This window comes from Zootoca vivipara, chromosome 14 (assembly GCF_965207765.1).
Source record: "Zootoca vivipara chromosome 14, rZooViv2.hap1.1, whole genome shotgun sequence".
NCBI lineage: Eukaryota > Metazoa > Chordata > Lepidosauria > Squamata > Lacertidae > Zootoca > Zootoca vivipara.
In genome coordinates this window covers 32,690,909-32,714,574 of record NC_142597.1, presented here as the reverse complement: position 1 = coordinate 32,714,574, position 23,666 = coordinate 32,690,909, and the positions used below count along the sequence as shown (strand labels likewise).

General features: G+C 47.8%; 1 protein-coding gene across 1 annotated transcript in view; it reads right to left on the bottom strand.

The window, feature by feature from the left end:
• Window positions 1-20,783, bottom strand: part of SRRM3 (serine/arginine repetitive matrix 3) — a 57,170-nt gene extending 36,387 nt beyond the window's left edge. Inside the window, exons 1-3 of the mRNA XM_088658214.1 lie at window positions 20,560-20,783; window positions 4,162-4,263; window positions 769-903 (exon numbers count right to left, since the gene is read on the bottom strand). Coding sequence (XP_088514340.1) covers window positions 769-903; window positions 4,162-4,263; window positions 20,560-20,783 — 461 coding nt within the window. The remainder of the gene's footprint in view (window positions 1-768; window positions 904-4,161; window positions 4,264-20,559) is intronic.
• Between the last annotated feature and the right edge of the window lie 2,883 nt (window positions 20,784-23,666).

The following is a 23,666-nucleotide window of genomic DNA, read 5'->3' as shown; positions in this document are numbered from 1 at the left end:
TTTGCTGCCGAGCGGCTGGGGCATCCCAGTCAGATGGGTGACATATTAACAAAAACAGCAGCAGCAACAATTTCAGAACAGTAGCATTTATTTAAAATCCACTCAAAACCTTCTGTCTAGTTAATTCAACAAAACTGATGAAGGCGATTCAGTGGCACCAGGCATTGCAGGGGGGGGGGGGAATCACTGGCAAAGACGCAAGGGCAAAGGACATTTATAGCATGAGCTATTTATGTATAACTCCTTAGCAGGCATGAACAAACCTTCGCTTACCGCAGACCTATGGTAGCTAATTTATAAGAAAAATCAATGGCTATTTCCCATAACTGGCTATCTTGTGACAAGAACCGTAAATACAAACAAACGTGGCAAATTAAATAGCTTTGTAAGTGATCCAGAGCAATAAAACTTTAAATACGAAGCGAGGAAGGTGTTTCGCTCTAGGTGCTAAACTGGTCAATGGTAAATAAGCAATCAATGGGTTCGGGGAAGCCCACCTACAGTGCTCCACTACCGCCCCCTCACCTCTTAGCATCCCCCTGCCACGCCCTGGCCTCTGTGTCCTCCTGCCTCCTGCTTGCCTCTTAGAAACACCCCCCCCCACAAGTAAAGCCACATCAGCTAGGGGGCAGTACTGCCCACTTTGAGAACCACTGCCCGAGGGTTTGTTTCTCACCATCAGAGGATGAAGAAGTGCCTCCACACCTTTTCGCAGAGACCCTTCTTGTAACCGTGGGAAATGACCTGTGTTCGCCACGGGAGACTCACCTGTATTCACGGTGACTGCTGTCGTCTTGGTAGCAGTCGGTCGTGCAGTCGCACTGCAAAGGGCATCCCTTCCCGTACTCTGGGTACTGCATCATGTACTCTTTGTCATCCACCGCGTGATGGTTCTCGATCACTCTGCACCAAAGACAAAAGGAGGAGGGGACGTTGCAGAAGCGGCGTGTATGGATCCGGGCTCTGCAAGGATTCGGGCCTGGAATAGGCCTGAGCAGTGGCGTAGCAAGCTCAGGTGGTACCCAGTGAGGAAAATTGAAATCTAGTTGGATTCCCAAGAGACTGCAATCTACTCACAGTATAAAAAGACTGGCTGTGATCTACCCATTCGCATTGCTAGGAGTTGTTGAGCTTTTTTTAGGGAAGGATTGACCAAAGTTACTGAGCTTTTTGGGGGGCGGAGGGTTGGCCAAAGTTGTTGAGCTTTCTTTGAGGTTACAGGGTTTGGGTCCTGAGTTGATAGCTTCTGCTTCTCTCCTTCCCTCCACCCTCCACTTGTTTGCTCGCCTGCCTCCTCCAGCAGCCTGGGAGCACGGGGTTGTCAAAACGAAGCACTGAAAAGCGGTGCAACTACCCCCCTTTCCCCAACGGATCGTGGTAGGCAAGAGTCGTGGGTGGCCGGCGGGAACAAATGTCATCCCCTCGGTGATGACACCCAGGGCGGACCACCCCCACTGCCCCCACCTTGCTTTGCTCCTGGGCCTGAGCCGGCTTCTGTCTTAAGGACACCTCTCTTGATAGACTCAACCACACTTCCACTTGCCCTGTGTCTAGAAAGCATGGATCCGAGCGGTTTTCGCCTTGTCCCGCTCCCTTCCCAGGAAAAAACCTCTCTTTAGCTTTAAATCAGAACAAACAGCAATCTGCGGGAAATTGCTGTTTTCTCCGATTGAGTGCTAAAGAGCGGGTGTTCTTCAATGCAATTGCCTTGTCTTAATAAACAGAGTCTTGAACAGACCTTTCCCCCAATCACAGTGCGAGGGCTTGATTTCTATTTCACAATGTGCAAATCCACACTCTCTCAAACCTTTTCTTATGTGAGGAACTCAGGGGACTCTAGCAAGCATGATGACATCACTTCCCCTTGCAGCTTATGATTTTGGAGTGTGGGAGAACAACACAAAGCCAAGTCAGAGTGAGGGCAATGCATTTTGTCCCTGCTCTGAATGGGTATACCCTGCTGCCATTTATAAAGGGTTCCCCCCCCTTTGAGCCCTAAGTATATGAGGAGACCCAACATGCGCTATTCACAGCCAGCTAATCTGCACTCCAGTTACCACTGGCAAAAGCCATGAATAGGTTTTTCCCGTGACAACCATGCTTCCTTCCCTGGCTTCTCCAGCCCACTGATGTCTCTGTTGTATTCTTCTGAGCCAAAACATCCTGGGGTTCATTTCCCTCAAAGCAGCCAATTATTCACTCGGTTTGTAATTGGGTTAAGCTCCCTTAGTGACAGAGATTAATGCTTCCCGGGCTGTGTCTGCAGGCTGCTGTGGCCTCCCCATATAATTCCCCCCTTTCAGCTTTTTTCCTGGGGATGCCAGGCAAAAGAGGAGTGAGTCAGTTTCTCAAAACCATTTGCCAGCCTTGATATTTATAAGCGCTTACGATTTTGCAAACACAGACGCACAAAGGCAGAGCATGAGACTCCCATGTTTTTCCACGATATGGTTTGGTTGGGGCTGCTACAAACCGATCTATTATTGAGTGAGTTCCCTAATCCAATCCAGAAATGATATGGAAAGGCCCTGCTGGATCAGGCCAATGGCTCATCTAGTCCAAGCATCCTGTTCTGACAACGGCCAACCAGATGACTACAGGGAACATTATTATTATTATTATTATTATTATTATTATTATTATTATTAATTATTATTTATTATTTATACCCCGCCCATCTGGCTGGGTTTCCCCCACCACTCTGGGCGGCTTCCAGCAAATACCAAAATACATTAAAATATCACAGATTAAAAACTTCCCTAAACAGGGCTGCCTTTAGGTGTTTTCTAAATGTCAGGTAGTTGTTTATCTCCTTGACCTCTGATGGGAGGGCGTTCCACAGGGCGGGTGCCACTACCGAGAAGGCCCTCTGCCTGGTTCCCTGTAGCTTTGTTTCTCACAGTGAGGGAACGGCCAGAAGGCCCTTGGCACTGGACCTCAGTATCCGGGCAGAACAATGGGGGTGGAGACGCTCCTTCAGGAACATTACTGCCTCCAACTGTGGAGACAGAGCAGAACCATCATGCCTAGTAGACACTGATACCGTAGCTGTCTCCTCCATGAACTTATCCAATTCTCTTTTAATGCCATCCAAGTTGGTGACCGTCACTGCCTCTAAGGGAAGCGAATTCCACGGATCAACTATGTACTGTTGTCTTCAGACAGTCATTCAACGTTCAGCTTCCTGGGATGTCCGTGAGAAATAGTGTTTTCAGAGAGGGAGAAAAACGTTTCCTCTATCCACGCATAATTTTGTAATACTAATATTTATTTATATGCCACCCATCTGACTGGGTTGCCCAGTTTTTGGGCACCGCGCAAGAGCTCACCCCAAAAGCACATTTTGGGGGTGAGAGCAAGGTGTGGGTCACATGAGTCTCCCAGGAGCACAACCTGGAAAGTGCGTGCGTAGCCCAGTTTTGCATCGGAAAAAGTTGGAAGGTATGATTGAAAGTGATACGATGATACCCTGGACCGCACAAGCTGCTCTACCTTTTGCCTGCATTTCTCAGCTCGGAGTCCCAAGTTCCACGTACGCCCCAGTTCCCCCACCCAAACGAGGCCTTCCTGTGCAATGAATCAGCAAGCTCTATTCCTGTCCTCTTCAGTGACCTGGTTTTTTCCTGCCCCCTCCCCCAGTGCTGGCTAATGGATTATAATATGCGCTTTGCTGGCATGGCAGCTAAGTCACTATCAAACCTGGGAAAGCTCAGAAGCGTTAATGATGGAGAGGGCCTCTCAAGTGGGGGCAGGGAGGCCAAGCCGTGGTCCGTGGTGGCAATCAGTCCATCCGGAAGGGAACCAACCAGCTTGTTGTGTTTGAGGGCAGGGGAAAAGCAGTCTGCAAGGACAGTGAAAATGAGCTGCTGGGTTGCCTGACCTGGAAGCTTTCAAACCCGACTTTCTCCCTGGCATGCTAGTTTTCTACATGAAAGGAGATTTTTTGTGTGGGGGTAGGAATCCTTTGCCCTGACACGTTAGTTTTCTAGATGCAAGGAGTTCAGGGAAAACTAGGCTCTGGTGGCTCAGGCACACCGGAAGCCAGGAGGGAGATATTAAAACAAGCAGAGTTTGCAGCACCTATACAGATATATATCAATAGGTGTATTCACACGGGCTAGGCAAGTGATTGGTATGAGCAAGCAATCCCTTCCTACTCACATTTGCCGCCCATGTTGGTCCTCGCGGGTGAGCACACCCTCCTTTTCCATCAGCATTTGCCGGAAGGTCCCCACTTTCTGACGGATCTCCTCTTCGGAATACCTGCCGTAGCAGACAAAGCAAAGAACGTGGGGGACAGAGTTAGTCAGGAATACTCATGGTTTCATCCCCCCACAATTGCCCATTATTCAGCTATGATTCCTGCCTGGTAGCCAGGTGGACTAGATGACGCTTAGGGTCCCTTCTAACTCCAAGGTTCTATGATTCGATGACTCTATTATTATTATTTTAAAAAAGTGCACTTCTATCTCTCCAATTTTCTTCAAGGACCTCAAGGAGGCATACAGAGTTCTCCCCCTCTATATTTAATCTCAACAACAACCTGGTGAGGAAGGTTGGCCTGAAAGAGACAGTGAATGGCCTGCCAAGGTTACCCTGTGAGCTTCACAGTCGAGGGAGAATTTGATTTTGGCTTTTTTTGTGGCATCATCATCATCATCTCATTGCATTTCTTACCTGCCCTTCACTTCAGTGTCCCAGGACAGATAAGAACATTATAAAAATAGAGCCATCTAAGGTAACCAAAGCTTTCTGGGAAATGATCTATAATGAGTTGGAAAAAATGCTAAAGATAACTTTTGGGTTTTTTTTATAAAAAAAAACACCCAGAAGCTTTCCCTTTAGATAGAATTGGTGGAGAAGTACTGAAAGAACAGGGGAAAAAACTATTTATGTACTATGGCTGCCCGAATGATTTACGCCCAGAGATGGAAAGAAGAAGCAACTTCAATGAAGGACGATTGGCAACTAAAATGTATGGACTGCGCTGAAATGGCAAAACTTACCTGGAGAATAAGAAACCAAGAAGACAAACTTTTTAATACAGAATGGGGGAAATGTACAGACTATTTGAAGATGTGAACAAATTAAAACATTAGCAGGACTCACATAAAAATGTGCAGTAAGAATAACGTAAAGGGGATACAAAAGGAAAATTAGTAAATGCTGTTATTTGTGGACCTTAAGGTCCTCTGCGGGGCATACCAGGAGAGGCGGTCCCGTAGGTACGAGGGTCCTAAGCCGCATAGGGCTTTAAAGGCCAAAACCAGCACCTTAAATCTGATCCTGTACTCCACCGGAAGCCAGTGCAGCTGGTAAAGCACTGGATGAATGTGGTCCCGTGGCAGGGACCCCGTAAGGAGCCTCGCCGTGGCATTCTGCACCCGCTGGAGTTTCTGGGTCAGCTTCAAGGGCAGCCCCGTGTAAAGCGAGTTACAATAATCAAACCTGGAGGTGACCGGCGCATGGATCACTGTGGCCAGATCAGGGCGAGAAAGGTAAGGGACCAACTGCTTAATACGGCAGAGATGGAAAAATGCCACATTTGCTGTGGCTGCAACTTGCGCCTCCATGGAAAGGGAGGCGTCGAAGGTTACACCCAAGCTCTTGACAGAAGGCGCTGGCACTAATTGAGCCCCCTCAAGAGATGGGAGTTGGCCCCCCAACCCCATGTCGTCCTGACCCAGCCAGAGGAACTCTGTCTTCGGATTTAACTTCAACCGGCTCCCAAATAGAACCTTAAACTCAATTAAAACAATTTACCATCCAAAAAACCCGGGGTGGGTCCTAAAATCTCTTTCTCTCTCAGGTAGCCAAAGCCTGGGTAAAGAGGTGCATCTTCAGCTTCGGGTGAAAACCATGCAATGAAAGTGCCAGACACACGGTAGTTGGGAGAGATTTCCGCAACTGAGGGGCCGCCACAGAGAAGGCCCTTGTCCACCTGCCACCCCCAATCTTCTGAGGGCAGTGGAACTACCAAGAGGGCACCTAAAAGTATCTGTAGGGAAGCTATTTCAGATATTTGGGGGCCTTTGGGGGGCTTTAGACACTAATGTGAGGTCCTTGAAATGGGCTTGGAAACAAACTGGCAAGTGTCCTTCCGCTGACGGGCAAAGACTCTTTTATTCTGGCACACCTTTGGGAACTGGTTGTTGTCGTGTTTTTTTTTTAAAAAAGGAAAGGGCTTTTATAATGCTCTGCTGTTTTTCCTCACATGTATTTCAATAGATTTGGGGTTTTTTTGTGTTTTTAACGCTATTTGAATTTAAGTACGATTCGGTGATTAGCTTTTGTATTTTATCTGTGTTGAAAACCAGTCATTATCAATATAATGATGATGATGATAACTGTTTAAAAATGGTTACAGGTAGGTAGCCGTGTTGGTCTGAGTCGAAGCAAAATAAAAAAATTCCTTCTGTAGCACCTTAAAGACCAACTAAGTTTTTATTTTGGTATGAGCTTTCGTGTGCATGCACACTTCGTCAGATACACTGAAACAGAATCCACCAGACGCTTATGTATATTCAGAGGGTGGGGGGTGGGGTGATGGGAATGGGTGATGGGCTGATGGGAGTGGTAAACCTATAGATGGCTGTTAACGACTGTTGATGACTGCAATTGGTCCTGGGGGGGGGGGGGGAAGCAAGGGCTGAGGCGCTAAAGAAAGCTTGATCATGCATAATGAGATAAAAATCCAATGTCTTTATTCATCCCAGGTGGCTCCATGGTTTTAAGCTTGGTAATGAGTTCCAATTCAGCAACTACTCTTTCCAGTCTGTTCCTGAAATTTTTCTGTAATAAAACAGCTGCTTTGAGATCTTGTATAGAATGTCCTGGGAGATTGAAGTGTTCTCCTACTGGTTTTTCAGTCTTGTGGTTCCTGATGTCAGATTTAAAAATGGGTGTTTGCTGAGCTCTGCTCACTGCATTTTGGACCAAGTCGCCTTCAAGGGCAGCCCCACAAAGAACGCGTCACAGACAAATCTTTTGGGAAGATCAACTGTGCTGCAGAAGCCCAGCCGGTCTCCGACATCTTTCATCTCCTTAGGAAGATTCATGCTTAGGCTCTCATGTAATTGAAAAAAACAAAAACAACCCAGGCATTTCAGTGGGGAAGTGGGGTAGGGAGGCAAATCTGATCAGGCACCTAGGGAGGGTTTTGTACTCATTTGCACGGTACATAGTTAAACTATGGAACTCCCTCCCACTAGAGGCAGTGATGACCACCAACTTGGATGGCTTTACAGGAGGACAAAGTCATGGAACAGAAGGCTATTGATGGCGACTAGCCTCTGCGGTTGGAGGCAGCAATGCTTCTGAATACCAGTTGCTGGAAACTACAAGAGGGAACAGGGCTCTTGTGCTCCGAGAAGAGGATGCTGGAGTGGGTGGGCCATTGGCCTGAGGCAGAAAGAGAGAGGGGGAAGTGGGGAAATATAGTCAGGGTGGGCAGGTCTCCCCCTGCCCAGGTGCTGCTTTTTATCTCTGGCGTTTGGCCTCGGTGCGAAAAGGGCCCCTTTGTTTTTCCTTCCCAATTGACTTAAGAGGCCCGGCCGAGTATTTATTGGGTGATTCAGCCTGGCTTCCACAGCTTTCATGGCCCATTAACTCTGAGTTACGGGCCAGCCAAAGGAGCTGGACGCTGCTCTCTGCTCGGAACCAGAGGCCCCCTCTCTCCGGCTGCCATGCCTCAAGAGTCAGTGGGTCGATAGCTCAATGATTTATAGCATCTGGTGAAACATCCTGGAGAGGCGGGGAGAAGAGGAGATTGGGGGGTGGGGGCGCCCAGCAGCTCGGCAGGAGCTTTGCCAACCCCCTTAAAAAGAAACAGGATTCTGGCCATGCCCATTGCTGTACTGAGCAGCCGTGCATAAGCCCAGCACCACAATCCTTCCTATATGCAGGCCAGGCTCTCTATTAGAGGAGGAGGAACTGGAGGTCAATGAAACAGCCACTGCTTTGCATGCAGAAGGTCCCAGGTTCAATTGCCAGCATTGCCAGGTATTATTCTCATTAACATTACAGTATCAGCATTATCATTTTATTCAGTGCTTTTCTCCTTGCCTCATGCCTCCTTCCCCGAGCCCAGGAAGCTTCTGCCCAGCTTAGGGAGGAGGCGAGATGCTCTGGCAGGTGTCTGAGAGCCCTCCCTTGTGTGGTAAGTACTGGCACCTTCCCCCCCCCCGAAAAAAGCACTGATTTTATTATTATGTATAGGTATTTAGGTAAGGCAGGGGGAAGCTGCTGCCAGTCAGTGTAGACAATACTGAGCTAGGTGGACCAGTGGTGTGTCTCAGGGCTCACCCACACTTACTTTTGCCCTGTGCTTTTTTTCTAGGCGGAGGTCGAGTATTGTTTTGTTCCGGTGCTTTCCCCGGAAAAATCCATGTTTTACTGCTGCTGAATCGAAGCAAATAGGTGCCAGGACAGAAAACAAGCAAAACCCAGCAGAAAACCCAGATCTGTACCTGGAAACATGACATGAAAGGAAGAGCGGGTGAGCCCTTAGCATAAGGCAGCTTACTATCCAGTTTCACACCCCAATGGGGTGAAATCAGCACAGCTGAGGACATTGAAATCCCAAGTCCTCACATATCAGATAGACTGCTCCTGCTCGGAAGCTCTCTCGTGCAGCTATCAGTTCCGCCAGAAATGTTACGGTGCGGGTGCCAAAAGGGTTCCAGGGAGGGTAGTAAGTCAATGTAAATGTTGCACTTCTAGGAACAAACAGTAAATTGCAAGAACTCGGGCCAGGAGGAAGATGAATTTCAAGTAAGTCTTCAAAAGGTTTTATTTATGTAATGATGAATTCTTGCAATTCCTGCAGACAATTTGCCTGCAAACATACTTGGTACACTCTGACCATTAAAACATTGCTGATGAAGAGTTGTCAAAACAGGGCCTTGTCCTGGGATTTTTTCATTGGAATTTATTTCTATTTGCCTCACTATCATACTGGAATTGATTCCTATTTGAATTCATCATTACATAAATAAAACCTTTTGAAGATTTACTTGAAATTCATCTTCTTCCTGGCCCGAGTTCTTGCAATTTACTGTACTGTTTATTTCCACACTTCTAGGAATGTCTACTCCCCAGTAATCCCCACTGTGTAATATAGAGCTTACTCCCAGGGATGTGGTGGTATATAGAGGGTGGCAGCTGCAATAGATTCCTGTTATTTCATTCAAGAGCAGGGCTGGTGTATCCCTACTGAAGCTGGACTGCTGTTACCCTGTTTCTCCGAAAATAAGACGTAGCCATAAAATAAGCCGTAGCAGGATTTTTAAGCATTCAAGGAACATAAACCATACCCCGAAAATAAGACATAGTGATAGGCGCAGCAGCAATGCAGGCCGCGGCAGGAGGAGAAGGAAAAAAATTAGACAATCCCCTGAAAATAGTGTTGTTATTTTAGGGGGGAAAATATAAGACGGTGTCTTATTTTCAGAGAAACACGGCATCCTGATTTCTCTTCCACTTCCTGTCCGTGAATGCGCTTTCCTGTGTTAGGCTGCAGACACAGGGCCAACGAGAAGCTTCAATAACAGGGTCGCCCACCCACTTGCGCCCACCCACAAGTAATGTGCCTTTGGGTAATGCTTAGAGCCTGATCCTGCGTGATGCTGAGCATTCCTTCTCATTTCTCACCCCTTGGCAGCACCCTGGGGTTCCCCCCATGCAGGCAGAAGCTTGGGTAATGAGGCCATCAATAATTCTCCTTCATCTGCCTTCAAGGGATGCAAAGCGTCCTGTTGGGAAGATATCGTGGTGACTCAGCTACGCTCAGTAGGGTATGTGGGCATGTCAGGCTGGGAGGTGAGCACAGCTGGAGCCAGAAGGGTGGTGTTAGTACAGAAGTGCAATTTTGCACACCTCTGAAATTTCACGACGTTTCAGAACCCACACCTTTGCCTTCTAGAATGTGCCCAGGAAAAAAAACCTCCTGTTGGGTTGATCCCGAGAGCTCAGGTGTGGCAGCTCATATGCGGATTCACTTAATAGGCTCAGCTCCAAATCTAAAAGCTCCCTAGTTTGCTGCCCAAAATGCATGTTGCTGGATATTTTTGATGGTGCAGATGCATTTGTCGAAAGAATTGGCTTTATGTATGATCTCGGCAGCTTGATTAGCAATTGCAACTCGGTGGGAAACAGCCCCAAATCTTACACTGCATGCTTGGTTCCACTCACTCTGTAATATACCTGCAATGGAGAAAATTATGCCTCATTTCACTATTGACACTGGCTTTTGACACCTGAAGTGTATAATTTTAGGACCTACCTTGTTTTTTATGATTGCCAATTATTTCGAACTGTTTTAAATGCTGTGTTTTAATGTTGTAACACACCCTGGGGCTTCAATGTGAAGGAAGGGTTGATCATCATCTGATATTTTTGGCAAAGGATTGGAAGCTATAGACATTTTTTTAAATTCATATATGGAAAAAGCACCATTTTCAAGACAACCCTCGTCCCACGCCTGGCAAATCTGGAACTAAATAAGACAAATATTCATTATTTATGTGCAGATAACTTTTATTCTTGCTTTTAACTTTCATGACTTGGACTTTGTCACTTAACCCATATGCAATCGTACTTTATGTGCCCATTTTAGGGTTTGCTTTTTCGTCTTTTAATTTCCTCCCTGTTTTATATGCAGTATGTTATCAAATTATATAAAAGATCTTTACAAAGAGGAGGAGGAAGGAGGAAGTAAGCCACCTAGTTCAAATATTGATCCTGCTGAGTGGCCTCATATCCCTGCATGAACAGACCCAGGGCCTCAGATCATCATTAGAAGCTTTTTCTTTGTGTGCCTCTTCCAAGGGTGGAGGGCGGTCAGGGCCTTTTCTAGTGGTGGCCCCACAGCTACAGAATGCTCCTCCCCTAGAGGGCTTGCCTGGTGCCAATATTGCCAGCTTTTAGGCACCAGGCAAATACATCCTTATTCTCCTATGCTTTCGGATTTTCACTTGCAGTATCGGGAAATTTATTTAACGTCTGATGTTTTACAATTTTCATATGCAAAGTCCTCTTTATGCATGCTCAGAGGCACCCATATCTTCATTTGTCTCCGGTGCATGCCTGGCCTCTTTCTGTTCACAGAAGCGATACTCTGGGTTTGCAGTTGAAGGCAGTAATGCTTCTGAATACCAATTACTGGGAATCGCAGGTGGGAAGAACGCCGTTGTGCTTGTAGGTTTCCCACAAGCATCTGATTGGCCACTGCGAGAACAGGACTAGATGAGCCCCCCTTTGAGCCCCCCCCAGCCTTCTTACGTTCTGCCTTGGACCCACCCAAAGGATGTCCCACTTTTCCTCCTGCTTGTTGGAGCAGAAGAACCAACTGATCTGAAAAGGGGCAGCAGCTCCCATTCATTCTTCTCTCAGACGAAAGCCTTGTGTGGGCTCAGCTTGGCATCTGAGGGCTCTTGAATATTTCATGGTCTCCAGACGTGTTTCGCCGTTCAATAATTGAGCAGTTCACCTTGAGTGTCGGAGCTCAGGTAGTGCGGAAGAGACAGCCAGCTCCTTCCCCCGACACACACAAACACTGCTCCCTATTTTGCCTTGTTTGCTGTTACATTGGGTAGTTCCCCACCCCACCCCCTTCTCAGGAGGAACACTGCATTACTGCAACACACAAAGCCCAGCTCTTAGTTTCTGCGTAAATTTCCGGCGTGCAGTGCAAAGAATCAGAGGAAGCCGCTTTGGACCATTGTAGCCTACCCAACTCAGGATTGCACTGACAAGTATGGTATGATATGAGAGCCATCTTCAAATATCTAAACGGGTATCACATGGAAGATGGAGCAAGCTTGTTTTCTGGAGCGTAGGACTCAAACCACTGGCTTGAAGTTACAAGAAAGGAGGTTTCGAGTAAACATCAAGAAGGGCTTTCTGACAGTAAGAGCTGATTGACAGTGGAATGCATTCCCTTGGGAACTGGTGAACTCTCCTTCCTTTAAAGTAGAGGTTGGATGGCCATCTGTCATGGAGGCTTTAGCTGAGATTCTTGCATTGCAGGGGGTTGGACTAGATGACCCTTGGGGGCACCTTCCAACTCTACAATTCCATGATTCTTTGATTCTATTTATGGCTTCAGGCAGGAGAAATCCCCAGTCCTACCTTCCTATATTGTAACCTTCCTATAATGTATACCTTCCCAGCCCTTCCTATAATGTAAACACCTGGAGCACAGGAACATAAGAAGTTGCCTTATACAGAATCAGACCATGGACCCATCTCGCTCAGTATTGTCTACACAGACTGGCAGCGCCTCTCTGGGGTTTCAGGCAGGGGACATTCCTAGCCCTACCTGGAGATGCTGAGGAATGGGAAGAGCCAAAGGCCACCAATTCCAGCATTGACCCACAAGATACCTATAGGAAGCCTGCAGGTGGAATATGAGCATAATAACTCTCTCTTGCACATGATCCCCAGCCTACTGCCTCTGATGATGGAGGTAGGACACAGCAATCATGGCTTGTAGCCACTGATAGCCTTCCCTATCAACTTGCCCAAGCCTCTTTTTCCAGAAACCACCCAAGCTGGTTGCTGCTGCATCCAAAGGGATGGAAGGATCCAGGGAAATCACCCAGGTAGCATTCCCCCTTGCCTGTCTCTCGGCACACATCGCCCACGGGGATGGCAAGGGCGGTTTGTGTTCCAAAACCAGGCTGGAACGGATTCAGATCTGGGACTCAGATCTGTGTTATCTGAGCACAGAGTTGCATCATTTCCCCTGTCTCCAAAAGCACACACTCTCTGAGCTGCAACAGAGTTGGAATCAATCTCGGGGGGGGGGGGAGCATGAAGTCTGTGACACCTTGCACACCTGGTCAGATCTGGCGCTGATGTTTTCAAATCTACTCTCCTGTGTTTCTTCTGTTTGTTTGCACAGTGAATTGGAAGTCCCAGATCCCAACAGCAATGCTAGAAGTATAGCATATGTGCTTATATGGATTTGTAAGATCACATAAAATGGGACGCGGGTGGCGCTGTGGGTTAAACCACAGAGCCTAGGGCTTGCCGATCAGAAGGTCGGTGGTTCGAATCCCCACGACGTGGTGAGCTCCCGTTGCTCGGTCCCTGCTCCTGCCAACTTGTTGTTGTTTAGTCGTTTAGTCGTGTCCGACTCTTCGTGACCCCATGGAGCATAGCACGCCAGGCACTCCTGTCTTGCACTGCCTCCCGCAGTGTGGTCAAACTCATGTTCGTAGCTTTGAGAACACTGTCCAACCATCTCATCCTCTGTCGTCCCCTTCTCCTAGTGCCCTCAATCTTTCCCAACATCAGGGTCTTTCCCAAGGATTCTTCTCTTCTCCTGAGGTGGCCAAAGTATTGGAGCCTCAGCTTCACGATCTGTCCTTCCAGTGAGCACTCAGGGCTGATTTCCTTAAGAATGGATAGGTTTGATCTTCTTGCAGTCCATAGGACTCTCAAGAGTCTCCTCCAGCACCACAATTCAAAAGCATCAATCCTGCCAATTTAGCAGTTCAAAAGCACGTCAAAGTGCAAGTAGATAAATAGGTACCACTCCGGTGGGAAGGTAAATGGCGTTTCCGTGCGCTGCTCTGGTTCGCCAGAAGCGGTTTGGTCATGCTGGCCACATGACCTGGAAGCTGTACGCCGGCTCCCTCGGTCAGCAAAGCGAGATGAGAGCTGCAACCCCAGAGTTGTCCGCAACTGGACGTAATGGTCAGGGGTCCCTTTACCTTTACCTTTACCTTTAAAATCACAAGAAGCTCCCTGCCAGATCTAGGGCTGGACTAAAGCTTTTTGAGGCAAAGGATAAGATGCATACACACATACCCCCTCAAATCCTGTTCCATGTACAGGAGTTGACTGGACTAGCAGATGGATTTTATTTCAACACTGGTAGGATACAGATGGACCAACAGGTTAATTTCATTTTCTCCCTTTTCACTTCAGTTTGCTAATTTCCCAGATCAGTTATTTATTTATTTATTTATTTATTCTTTTTTTTTTTTAAGTCGCCATCAGCCTTTAAGAATAATTTCTGCTAATATACTGTACACACATTTGACTTTTATTTTGCCTAATATGTTTTTTTTCCATTTTCCCCAATATAATAATAATTTGTTGTATTTATTATTGCTACGTAAAATGTATCAAAGAGGCTTACAGTTATAAAAGCATACAAAGCGCAAAATTTAAAATGCATCAAAAAGAGATGGCAACATTATCAACTAAAAGTGCTCATCCCGCAACAATATTTAAAAGGGCCGGCCCTTCCTTGTCCTCTCCCTGTAACTTCACTTCTCGCAGTGAGGGAACTGCCAAAAGGCCCTCGGAGCTGGACCTCAGTGTCTGGGATGAATGATGGGGGTGGAGATGCTCCTTCAGGTATATATGGGCCCTCCCCTGTTTGCCCCCCTGCCCAGCACCTGAAATTCTCAGATAGACTGCCATTAAATATGGCAGCTCCATTTAGTTCTCATGGTTAGCAGCTGTCGACAGATCCAGCCTCAATGCGTTTGTCTGCTCTCATCCGGGCTGGCAATTATGGTGGCAAAGTGGCAGGGAGAGAGACACGTTTGCCACGGCACACGGCTTGAATGAGTAAAGGCTTTTTGTGCTGTTTTAGCAGCTTCCTGGTCGCCCCCCCCCCTTTCCCCATCTCTCTGAAGTCCCACGACATGAAAACAGTCTGTGGCTTCGAGATGCTTCAGGACGGTTGTCAGATGAAAGGAAGCCGGCAAGGCGAGTGGCAGAGAGAGAAAGCAGGAACCAACAGACTTGTTAAATCATTGCCTTTTGAAATATACATCAAAATTCAACAGCGGAAAGTAAAATTCAAAGGAAGGCAGATACAAAGGAACAGGCGCACTGTCAGCCCCAGAGCAGCGGAGAGTCTGGGGGTATCAAGACGGCCTGGGCTTTTAGAAGCTGGTGTGGTGCGTAAGATGAGTTATGAGCTGGAAGACCTGCATTCGAATCTTACCACGACCACAGATGCACTCTAATCAAAGCACGGAAGCAAGGTGGGAAGCTGGATACACAGAAACTTGCTTGCTCTGTGCTGGATCTAAAGCTGTGACTAATAGAGAAGCAGGAAGGTTGGGGGTGTTAACGCTGTGAGCCCCTCCATCCTATACTCAGGTTGTATATCTGTATAAATAAAACCATGTATCCTAAAGACACCACAGTCTCCGCTGACCTTCCTGGGCAGATGCCTGGGCAGATGCCTGAAACCTCTGGAGTCTCTTGCCACTCAGAGATTGGGGTGGCATGTGACACTCTCGCAGCGCCAGTGGTTGTGGGGGGCCAGGCAGTGTGTGTGGCGCTGGGAAGTACCGTTTCAGAATTTGCCGTGTTGCCACAGGTAACCAAATCAATCTTTCTACGTATATTTTTGAAACAACAGTCCTTCCAGCTGCTGCAGTTTTCATCCAAACATACTGTGAATTTGGTTGTAAATCACAAGCCTGGAGAGGCTGGAAATGGACCCAAATTGGCTGAGGCTGTTCAGCACCCCAGGATACTACTGGAGGGGGGGGGAGTCTACAGCTGTTTTAGCTCGTTTCCTTCCTTCCTTCTCCCTCTCCCCCTCTCTCTCTCCCTCTCTCTCTTTCCCATCTAGAAGCCTCCTATTAGGAAAGTCAGACCCCTTGACCCATCAAGCTCAGCATTGCCGACACTGACGGGTAGCATTTCTGCAACAAGGGTCTTTTGCAAACTTGCTTGAAGATGGCAGGGGTTGAACCAGAGACCTCATGCATGCCGGCCAGGCATTCTGCCACTGAGCTATGGCCCCTTCTAATAAAGTAAGACCAGCCCTCGTCGTTCTCAGTAAAGGGTCGGTTTAAATAGAAACGCAGGAAGCTGCATTATACAGAATCAGCCCATCCAGCTCAGCACTGTCTACTTTGACTGGCAGCAGCTCTCCGGGATTTGGGGAAGAGAGTCTTTCCCAGCCCTGCCAAAACATGCTAGGGATTGAACCTGGGACCTTCTGCATGGAAGGCAGATGCTTGTGTTGTGTTAAATGCATGTGCTCTGTTGCATATGTGGCAAAAAGTGCTTGTGTAGCCCTCTAGCTCCTAGAGGCAAGCATGCATTTAATTAGGACTGTTATGAGTTTAGCGGCAGGGTTAGGCTGCATGCCTGAGTCCCTTCCAATTCCTGGATCCAGCAAGGATTCGGTTGTTGGAATAGCCAGGCCAGTTTCTTGGCAATGTGCTAAGTAAGGGTTTTAGGGTAACAAAGGAAGTGGTTCTGGTGAGAAGGACAGAGTAGAAGTGGGTGAGCTAGAAGCTAGAAGCAGGTTGCAGGCTGGGCAGCTGAGAGACAGAGCAATGCCTGATTTCTGCTGGAATCCAAGGCTGTGGCTATGGAAGAAGCCCCTCCATTGTAGACTCAGGTTGTATATATGTGCAAATAAACCATATGCCCTAAAGACCCCTCAGTCTCCGCTGTCCCTCATTCCAAGGAAACTGAAGCCTGGGTATATGCCTGGGGGCCCTGGAATGCACCGTTCAGAGATTGGTGGTGGGGTGGGGCATGCAACAGTATAACAGAAACATGGAATTGTGGGGAAGCGTTCCCTAGTTGTCATCTAGTCTGACCTCTAGCAATGCAGGAATTGCAGCATTAAATAATCCCTGGCAGATGGCCATCTAACTTCCATTTAAGAACTTCCAATGAAAGAGAGGGAGTCCGTCCTGTAGCCTTTTCCGGTTAGCTAGGAACGTGGCGTTGCTCCCGGGGAGGGAGGGAGGAGTCAAAAGACACCGAGGTTGCTTCAGAGAAAGAGGTTTATTTCTGCTAGCAGAAAGGCACTGCGTGATCAACTCACAAGCAAGTACAAAGAAAGACAGTTTGCATGAGGGTTTTATACACTTTTGGGGCTCTCTTCCCCCTTCCTCAGGAATCCCCAGGAATAATACTGATAAAACTAATGGACATAAAGGGTCAGGGGTTACATCTTGAGTATATCTTAAAGGTTCCTGTCCTGCACCTTATCATAAGTTGCAAGATACTCCCGAACTCCTGAACTCAAGCGATCCGCCAGACTCAGCCTCCAGGAGTAGCTGGATTACAGTCAAACAACTCTCCGTTATAGAAAGTTATTCCTAATGATTAGTCGGAATCTCCTCCCTTCTCTTTGAATCCATTGGTTTGGGACCAATGAGCAGGAGAAACAAGCTTGCCCCACCTATGGTATTACAGTGGAACCTTGGGTGACGTACCGTCCTGCTTATGAACACTTCGGGTAACAAAGCTCCGCTGACCCGGAAGTAGATGCCCCTGGTTGTGAACTTTGCCCCGGGATGCGAGAAGAATTCACGCGGCAGCAGCGGGAGGCACCATTAGTGAAAGTGCACCTCATGTTACGAGCGGTTTCGGGTTACGAACGGACCTCCGGAACGAATTAAGTTCGTAACTGGAGATACCACTGTATAATAATTTTAAGGTGTGCACACATAGTGGGCCACATTCCACTGAAAACCAACCCTTCGCCCTTCAAAATTAGGAAATATTCCCTGAAAAAATCCCAAAACCATCCTGGCTCTCTCAATGACCCCAAATATTTCCTCTGCAGCAGAAGTGTATCCTGGAAAAGCCTTTCCCAATCGTTCTTTTCGTTTACAAATTGTTCAGAGTCTGTCAAAAGAGCACATTTTGTAGATTGAATAGAGGAGGTCTGTGACAATGGTTTCAGAAATGAGTGCTCACTGGAAGGACAGATCGTGAAGCTGAGGCTCCAATACTTTGGCCACCTCATGAGAAGAGAAGAATCATTGGAAAAGACCCTGATGTTGGGAAAGATGGGGGGGCACTAGGGAGAAGGGGACGGCAGAGGATGAGATGGTTGGACAGTGTTCTCAAAGCTACGAACATGAGTTTGACCACACTGCGGGAGGCAGTGCAAGACAGGAGTGCCTGGCGTGCTATGGTCCATGGGGTCAAGAAGAGTTGGACACGACTAAACAACTAAACAACAACAACCATTTGAAAAGAATGGCCCGGACTGGCCAGGATAATGCAATCAGCAAGGGTTATCAGATCGACAATCCACACTCTCAAATTTGTGTTGCAGTCGCCTCTTTCTGTGATGCTTATATGATGCTTTTGGGTGGTCTTTGGCTAAGGGGTTGGGCAATCTCTAAAGTCTTTAAATGCTGTTACACACCTTTGCTCTGGGTCTTTGCCTCCTCATAGAATCATAGAATCGTAGAGTTGGAAGAGACCACAAGGGCCATCCAGTCCAACCCCCTGCCGAGCAGGAAACACCATCAAAGCATTCTTGACATATGCCTGCCAAGCCTCTGCTTAAAGACCTCCAAAGAAGGAGACTCCACCACACTCCTTGGTAGCAAATTCCACTGCCGAACAGCTCTTACTGTCCTCGAAACTCTGTCACAGCAGAAAAATAAAGACCTTTATTTATCTAATCTGCCTCCACTCAATCTTCTCCAACCTAGGGGGGAACTGAATGGGGGGGGGAGGGAGCCTGTAAAAGCCAACCCCAGAATTTAGTATAACAATTTTTGTGGTGTGTCCACTGGGAGGGTCCATACGCCCTACCAAGAGCCACAAAGGAAGTAATTCCTTTCTTTGTTTCCGATTCAGGGTTGTTTCCTTCACGCTCTCAAAAAAAAAACAAAAGCCTCCCTCTGCAAAATAAATAAACAGCTAATGAGAAGCAAGGGGCCCATCTGCCGTCTCCAGCATAGCTCAATCCCTCTGATGCCCAGCCCCACTGCCAAGACCATGCCATGAATAATGTGCCACTGCAAATATTTGTCTTCTCCAGCAGGTTCTCCCATCCAAAGAGCGCCTGCTTGTTTTTCATTTTAAACAGAGCTCTCAGTGGGTGGGGGTGGGGGGAGTAAGGAGGCCTGTTTCTTATGGGGCTCTGTCTGGGGCTGGATTAATCATTACAGGAAGGGAGGGATGGTGCAGGATTAGGGTCGCTTAGAGCTTCCTTTTGTGCCAAGGAGGCCCCTGCCACGGTACATCCTTCAAGCTGTTCAAAATGTTATTGGGTGTGTGGGACAATTGTCTCGGGTATTCGGGGGTGTCCGTGAAAGAGCAGGGCAAAAATTCTTCAAATAAATACATAAGGTGCATACAGAAAATAAAATACGTATTTTAGGAAACCTCCCAACTGGCCCTTCTAATCCAGCATCCTCTTCTCACAGTGGCTAACAGGGTAATGACTTTTCCACTAAACAGGAGGACAGAATCATAGAGTTGGAAGAGACCACAAAGGGCCACCCAGTCCAACCCCCTGCTAAGCAGGAAACACCATCAAAGCATTCTTGACATATGGCTGTCAAGCCTCTGCTTAAAGACCTCCAAAGAAGGAGATTCCACCACACTTCTTGGCAGCAAATTCCACTGTCGAACAGCTCTTACTGTCAGGAAGTTCTTCCTAATGTTTAGGTGGAATCTTCTTTCTTGTAGTTTGAATCCATTGCTCCGTGTCCGCTTCTCTGGAGCAGCAGAAAACAACCTTTCTCCCTCCTCTATATGACATCCTTTTATATATTTGAACATGGCTATCCTATCACCCCTTAACCTTCTCTTCTCCAGGCTAAACATACCCAGCTCCCTAAGCCGTTCCTCATAAGGCATCATTTCCAGGCCTTTAACCATTTTGGTTGCCCTCCTCTGGACACGTTCCAGCTTGTCAGTATCCTTCTTGAACTGTGGTGCCCAGAACTGGACACAGTACTCCAGGTGAGTTCTGACCAGAGCGGAATACAGTGGTACTATTACTTCCCTTGATCTAGATGCTATAGATCAAGGGAAGTAATAGTACCACTGTATACTTGGCCTCCCCTGGAACTGTAAGCCAGAAGGCGACAGGACAAGCAGAGGCTGGTGGTTTTATACTCCCTCCTATGTAGCCCATATTCAGAACGGAGGCACGTCCTGACTCTAGCAAAACGATTCCAATCATCTCAGAGCTGTGCACTGAATGTGTGCAAGTGTGGGTTCAGATGCACATCTCACAACACTGGTGTTGACGGCGATAATTAGAATGATATGCTTTTGTGCTGCTCTTTTACCCGTCTTGGGCTGTATTTTTGCTTTGATGATATTTTTTGCTTTTATATTAGAGGTTTTCAAAACGTTAAGAGGTTTACAAATGTTCTAAACTAAGTCAATAAACATAGCTGCCAAGTTATCCCTTATTTTAAGGGATTTTCCCTTATGCTGAATAGGCTTCCTCGCGAGAAAAGGAAAAACTTAGCAGCTATGTCAATAAATAGAATTGGAATAATAATAATAATAATAATAATAATAATAATAGCAGTCAGCAGTAACATAATGGACAAGGAGACAAGGACGTGGTAGAGACCAGGGTTCAAATCCACACTCAGCAATGAAGCTCACTGAGTGACCTTGGGCCAGGCTCTCACTCTTAGCCTAGCCTACCTCACAGGGCTGTTAGGAGGATAAAATGAGGAGAACTATACATGCCACTTTGAGCTCCATGGAGGAAAGATGGGATATAAATGTAGTGGTGGTGGTGGTAGTAGTAGTAGTAGTAAATGCATAGTAAATGAATGTTGAGCTCACCCTTGCTCCTCCATCATCTCCTGCAACTCCATGCATTTCAGCTCCACCCGCCGCTTCCTCTCATGGTCCAGGATCTCTCGGTGAGCCTTCTTCACCAAACCGGCCTCCACCAGCCTCACCTCGTCCTCTGGCTTGTGCCATGTGCCCGAGGCCCCCGCCTGGGGGAAGCCATTGGAGGCCTCCTGTGGCGAAGGCATCCTGGCACCGTTGTTGTAGAGAGCCATGAATGCTGGGTGTGTATTTGGGTGGGTGGGTGGGTGGCCCTTCTGCAGACCCTGTTGAGATTGAAGAAAGGGAGAAAGAAAAAAGCATGTTTATTTCTGCATCCTAAAACACAGCAGGAGTTAAGCAAAAGGCCAGGTGCTCTCTTACTCAGAGGCTCTGGGAGCGAAGTTTCTCAGGAGGCTCACTTTTCCCTCCTCCCTCCTCCTCTTTTTTTCTTGTGTGACTTGTCTTGTCTTTTTTTTTTTAAGATTGTGAGCCACTGGGCAGGGGAGTGCCTTAGGATTGCTTTTCATAAGCCGCTCTGGGAGCCTTTTTGGCTAAAAGGAGACGTACAGGTGATGTGAATAAATAAACAGGGTAACATCCGGAGAAGAAGGGTGTATGATATGAGGAGTCCTAAGGGCCAGAAAGAAAAGCCTAGAGGACCACATCTGGCACTTGGGCCTGAGGTTCCTCATCCCTGCCTTTCACAAGCCCATTCACCCCGAAGCATAAAATAACCCAACTTTATCACTGAGGAGCCTGACATTCTATTGAAGCCCCATTGAGGCCTGAAATCCACCAAGGCTCCATTGAGGCCTGAGGTTCCACAAAGACTCCACCAAATCCTGAGGATCCTCTGAGGGCTCCATTGAGACCCAAAGGTCCACCAAGGCTCCACTGAAGCTTGAAGCTCCATTGAGGCCTGAAGATCCATTGAGGCTCCACCAAAGCCTGAGGGTTCACTGAGGCCCTATTGAGACCTGAAGCTCCACTGAAACCTGAGGCTCCATTGAGGCTCCAAGTTCCATTGAGGCTCCAAGTTCCATTGAGGCTCCACCAAAGCCTGAGGGTCTGCTAAGGCTCAATTGAGACCTGAGGCTCCACTGAGGTTCTACTGGGCCCTGAGGCTGCTAGTCTGAGTTTCCCCATCCGTTCACCACTGGCTCAGCCTCTTATTCTGCAGCCAGACTGTAGTGGCTGGATTGGCAGTATGTCTCCCACCACAGTGGCCAGCCGCAGCATTGCTGATTAAAGGACTTGAGCAATTGGAGCAGCTCAGAGAGAAATGAGGCTGGTGTGTGTGCGTCATAGCTGCCAAGTCTCCCGCCGAAAAATGCGGGATCAGCAGCATTTGTATGGACACCGTAAATTGGGTGGCGCCAGGACTCAAAATGGAGCCTCCCTGGCAGGTAGGAAATCCGGGGGATTTACGGGATTTTTTTCAACCGGGCTGCCAGCGGGAAACTGTTTAAAATACAGGGGTTTCCCACGAAAACCGGGAGACTTGGCAGCTATGGTGTGTGTGTGTGTGTGTGTGTGTGTGTGTGTGTGTGTGTGTGTGTGTGTGTGTTCTCCTCCCAGTTCCCGGACCTTGATCAGAATTCCTGTCCAGATATCAGAATATTTAATGCCAGTCCTGGCTTGAAAGTGCAAGCAGCAGGGATACCCCAGGGGAGTTTGCCCTGGCATTTGATGAGCCTCTTATTAGGGGCAGCGTAATTGCTTGTATCTTCCTTATGCATCACACACACACACACACACACACACACACACACACACACACACACACCGCTCTGGACTCTGCAGAAGACACGTTGCCTCATTTTCCTCCTCTTCTGCTTTTGCACAATCAAGATGCTAATTTGCCAGCTCCATCTTCCTGCGTGCAAAAGTATTGGCGGCGGCACTGGGGTGCGGGAGAGCGAGAGCGAGAGAACGCGGGAGAAGAGAAATGCCCAATAAATAAGCATATGCACCCGAGGGATCTGGCGGCTTTGAACGCGACGGAAAACACCAATTAGGCTGGAAAGGAGCGACCCAAACAGTGTGTGGCTTGCAAGGGAAAGAGGATCTGAGAATATAACTACCACCACCACCACCCCAGTTCTATTTTTAATCTGGAACATTGCTCCATAGCTCTCCCCACCCCCCACTTCCCTGCAGATTGGAAGCTTTTGACGGGGTCGGCTTTGGCAAGAGGAAAAAAGGGCTTAGCTCAGGGACAGAGCATCTGCTTTGCAATCCCTCTCCAGGTAAGGCTAGGAGAAAAGGCTGCCCGACATTCTGGAGAGCCACGACTGATGAGTGTGGATGATATTGAGATGAACGATTCAGTTGAAGATAGGAAGAGCCCCGCTGGATCAGGCCAATGGCCCATCTAGTCCAGCATCCTGTTCTCACAGCGGCCAACCAGGTGCAAGAGTGGCCTTTGGCCTTTCAAATTCCAGCAGAGCCCAAACCCAGCACCTTCTGTTCTGCGCATGCACTACGGCGTCATAGTTGTGCCGCCCTGCAGCACCCCCTCGGCTCAACGCCCGGTGTGGGGGAACCGGCCACGCTGCCCTAAATCTGCCAGATGCTGCAAAGGGAAACCCACAAGCAGGATTTGAGCACAAGCACATTCTCTCCTCCTGCAGTTCCTAGCAACGGGTATTCCGAAGCATCGTGTACTGTAGAGGCAGAGCTTAGCCTTCATGGCTAGTAGCCATCGATAGCCCTCTCCTCCATGAATTTGTCCAGTCCTCTTTTAAAGTTGGTGGCCCTCATTGTCTCCTGGAGGGGTGATTTCCATAATTCAGCTACTGTATGTGCTGCATGAAAAAGTCCTTTCTTTTATCTGTCTCCTGAATCTTCCGACCTTCATTGGATGTCCTCGAGTTGGTCTGACTCGGTGTAAAGAAAGGTCCTATTTTCCTACGAGCAGATTATTCTTTTTCCGTACCTGTTAGTGTCTGCATTATGTTTGCGTTTTCACACAAAAGCCAGTTCCAGGAACATGTAGCCGAATATAGCCCATTTCCATGCTATTTGCAGACGGATTGTCTCTGGGAGCAGTGATGCGGAAACGAGCACTAAACTTGCGCCGTATTCTACTATATTACTGGAAGTCGCTTTTCTGT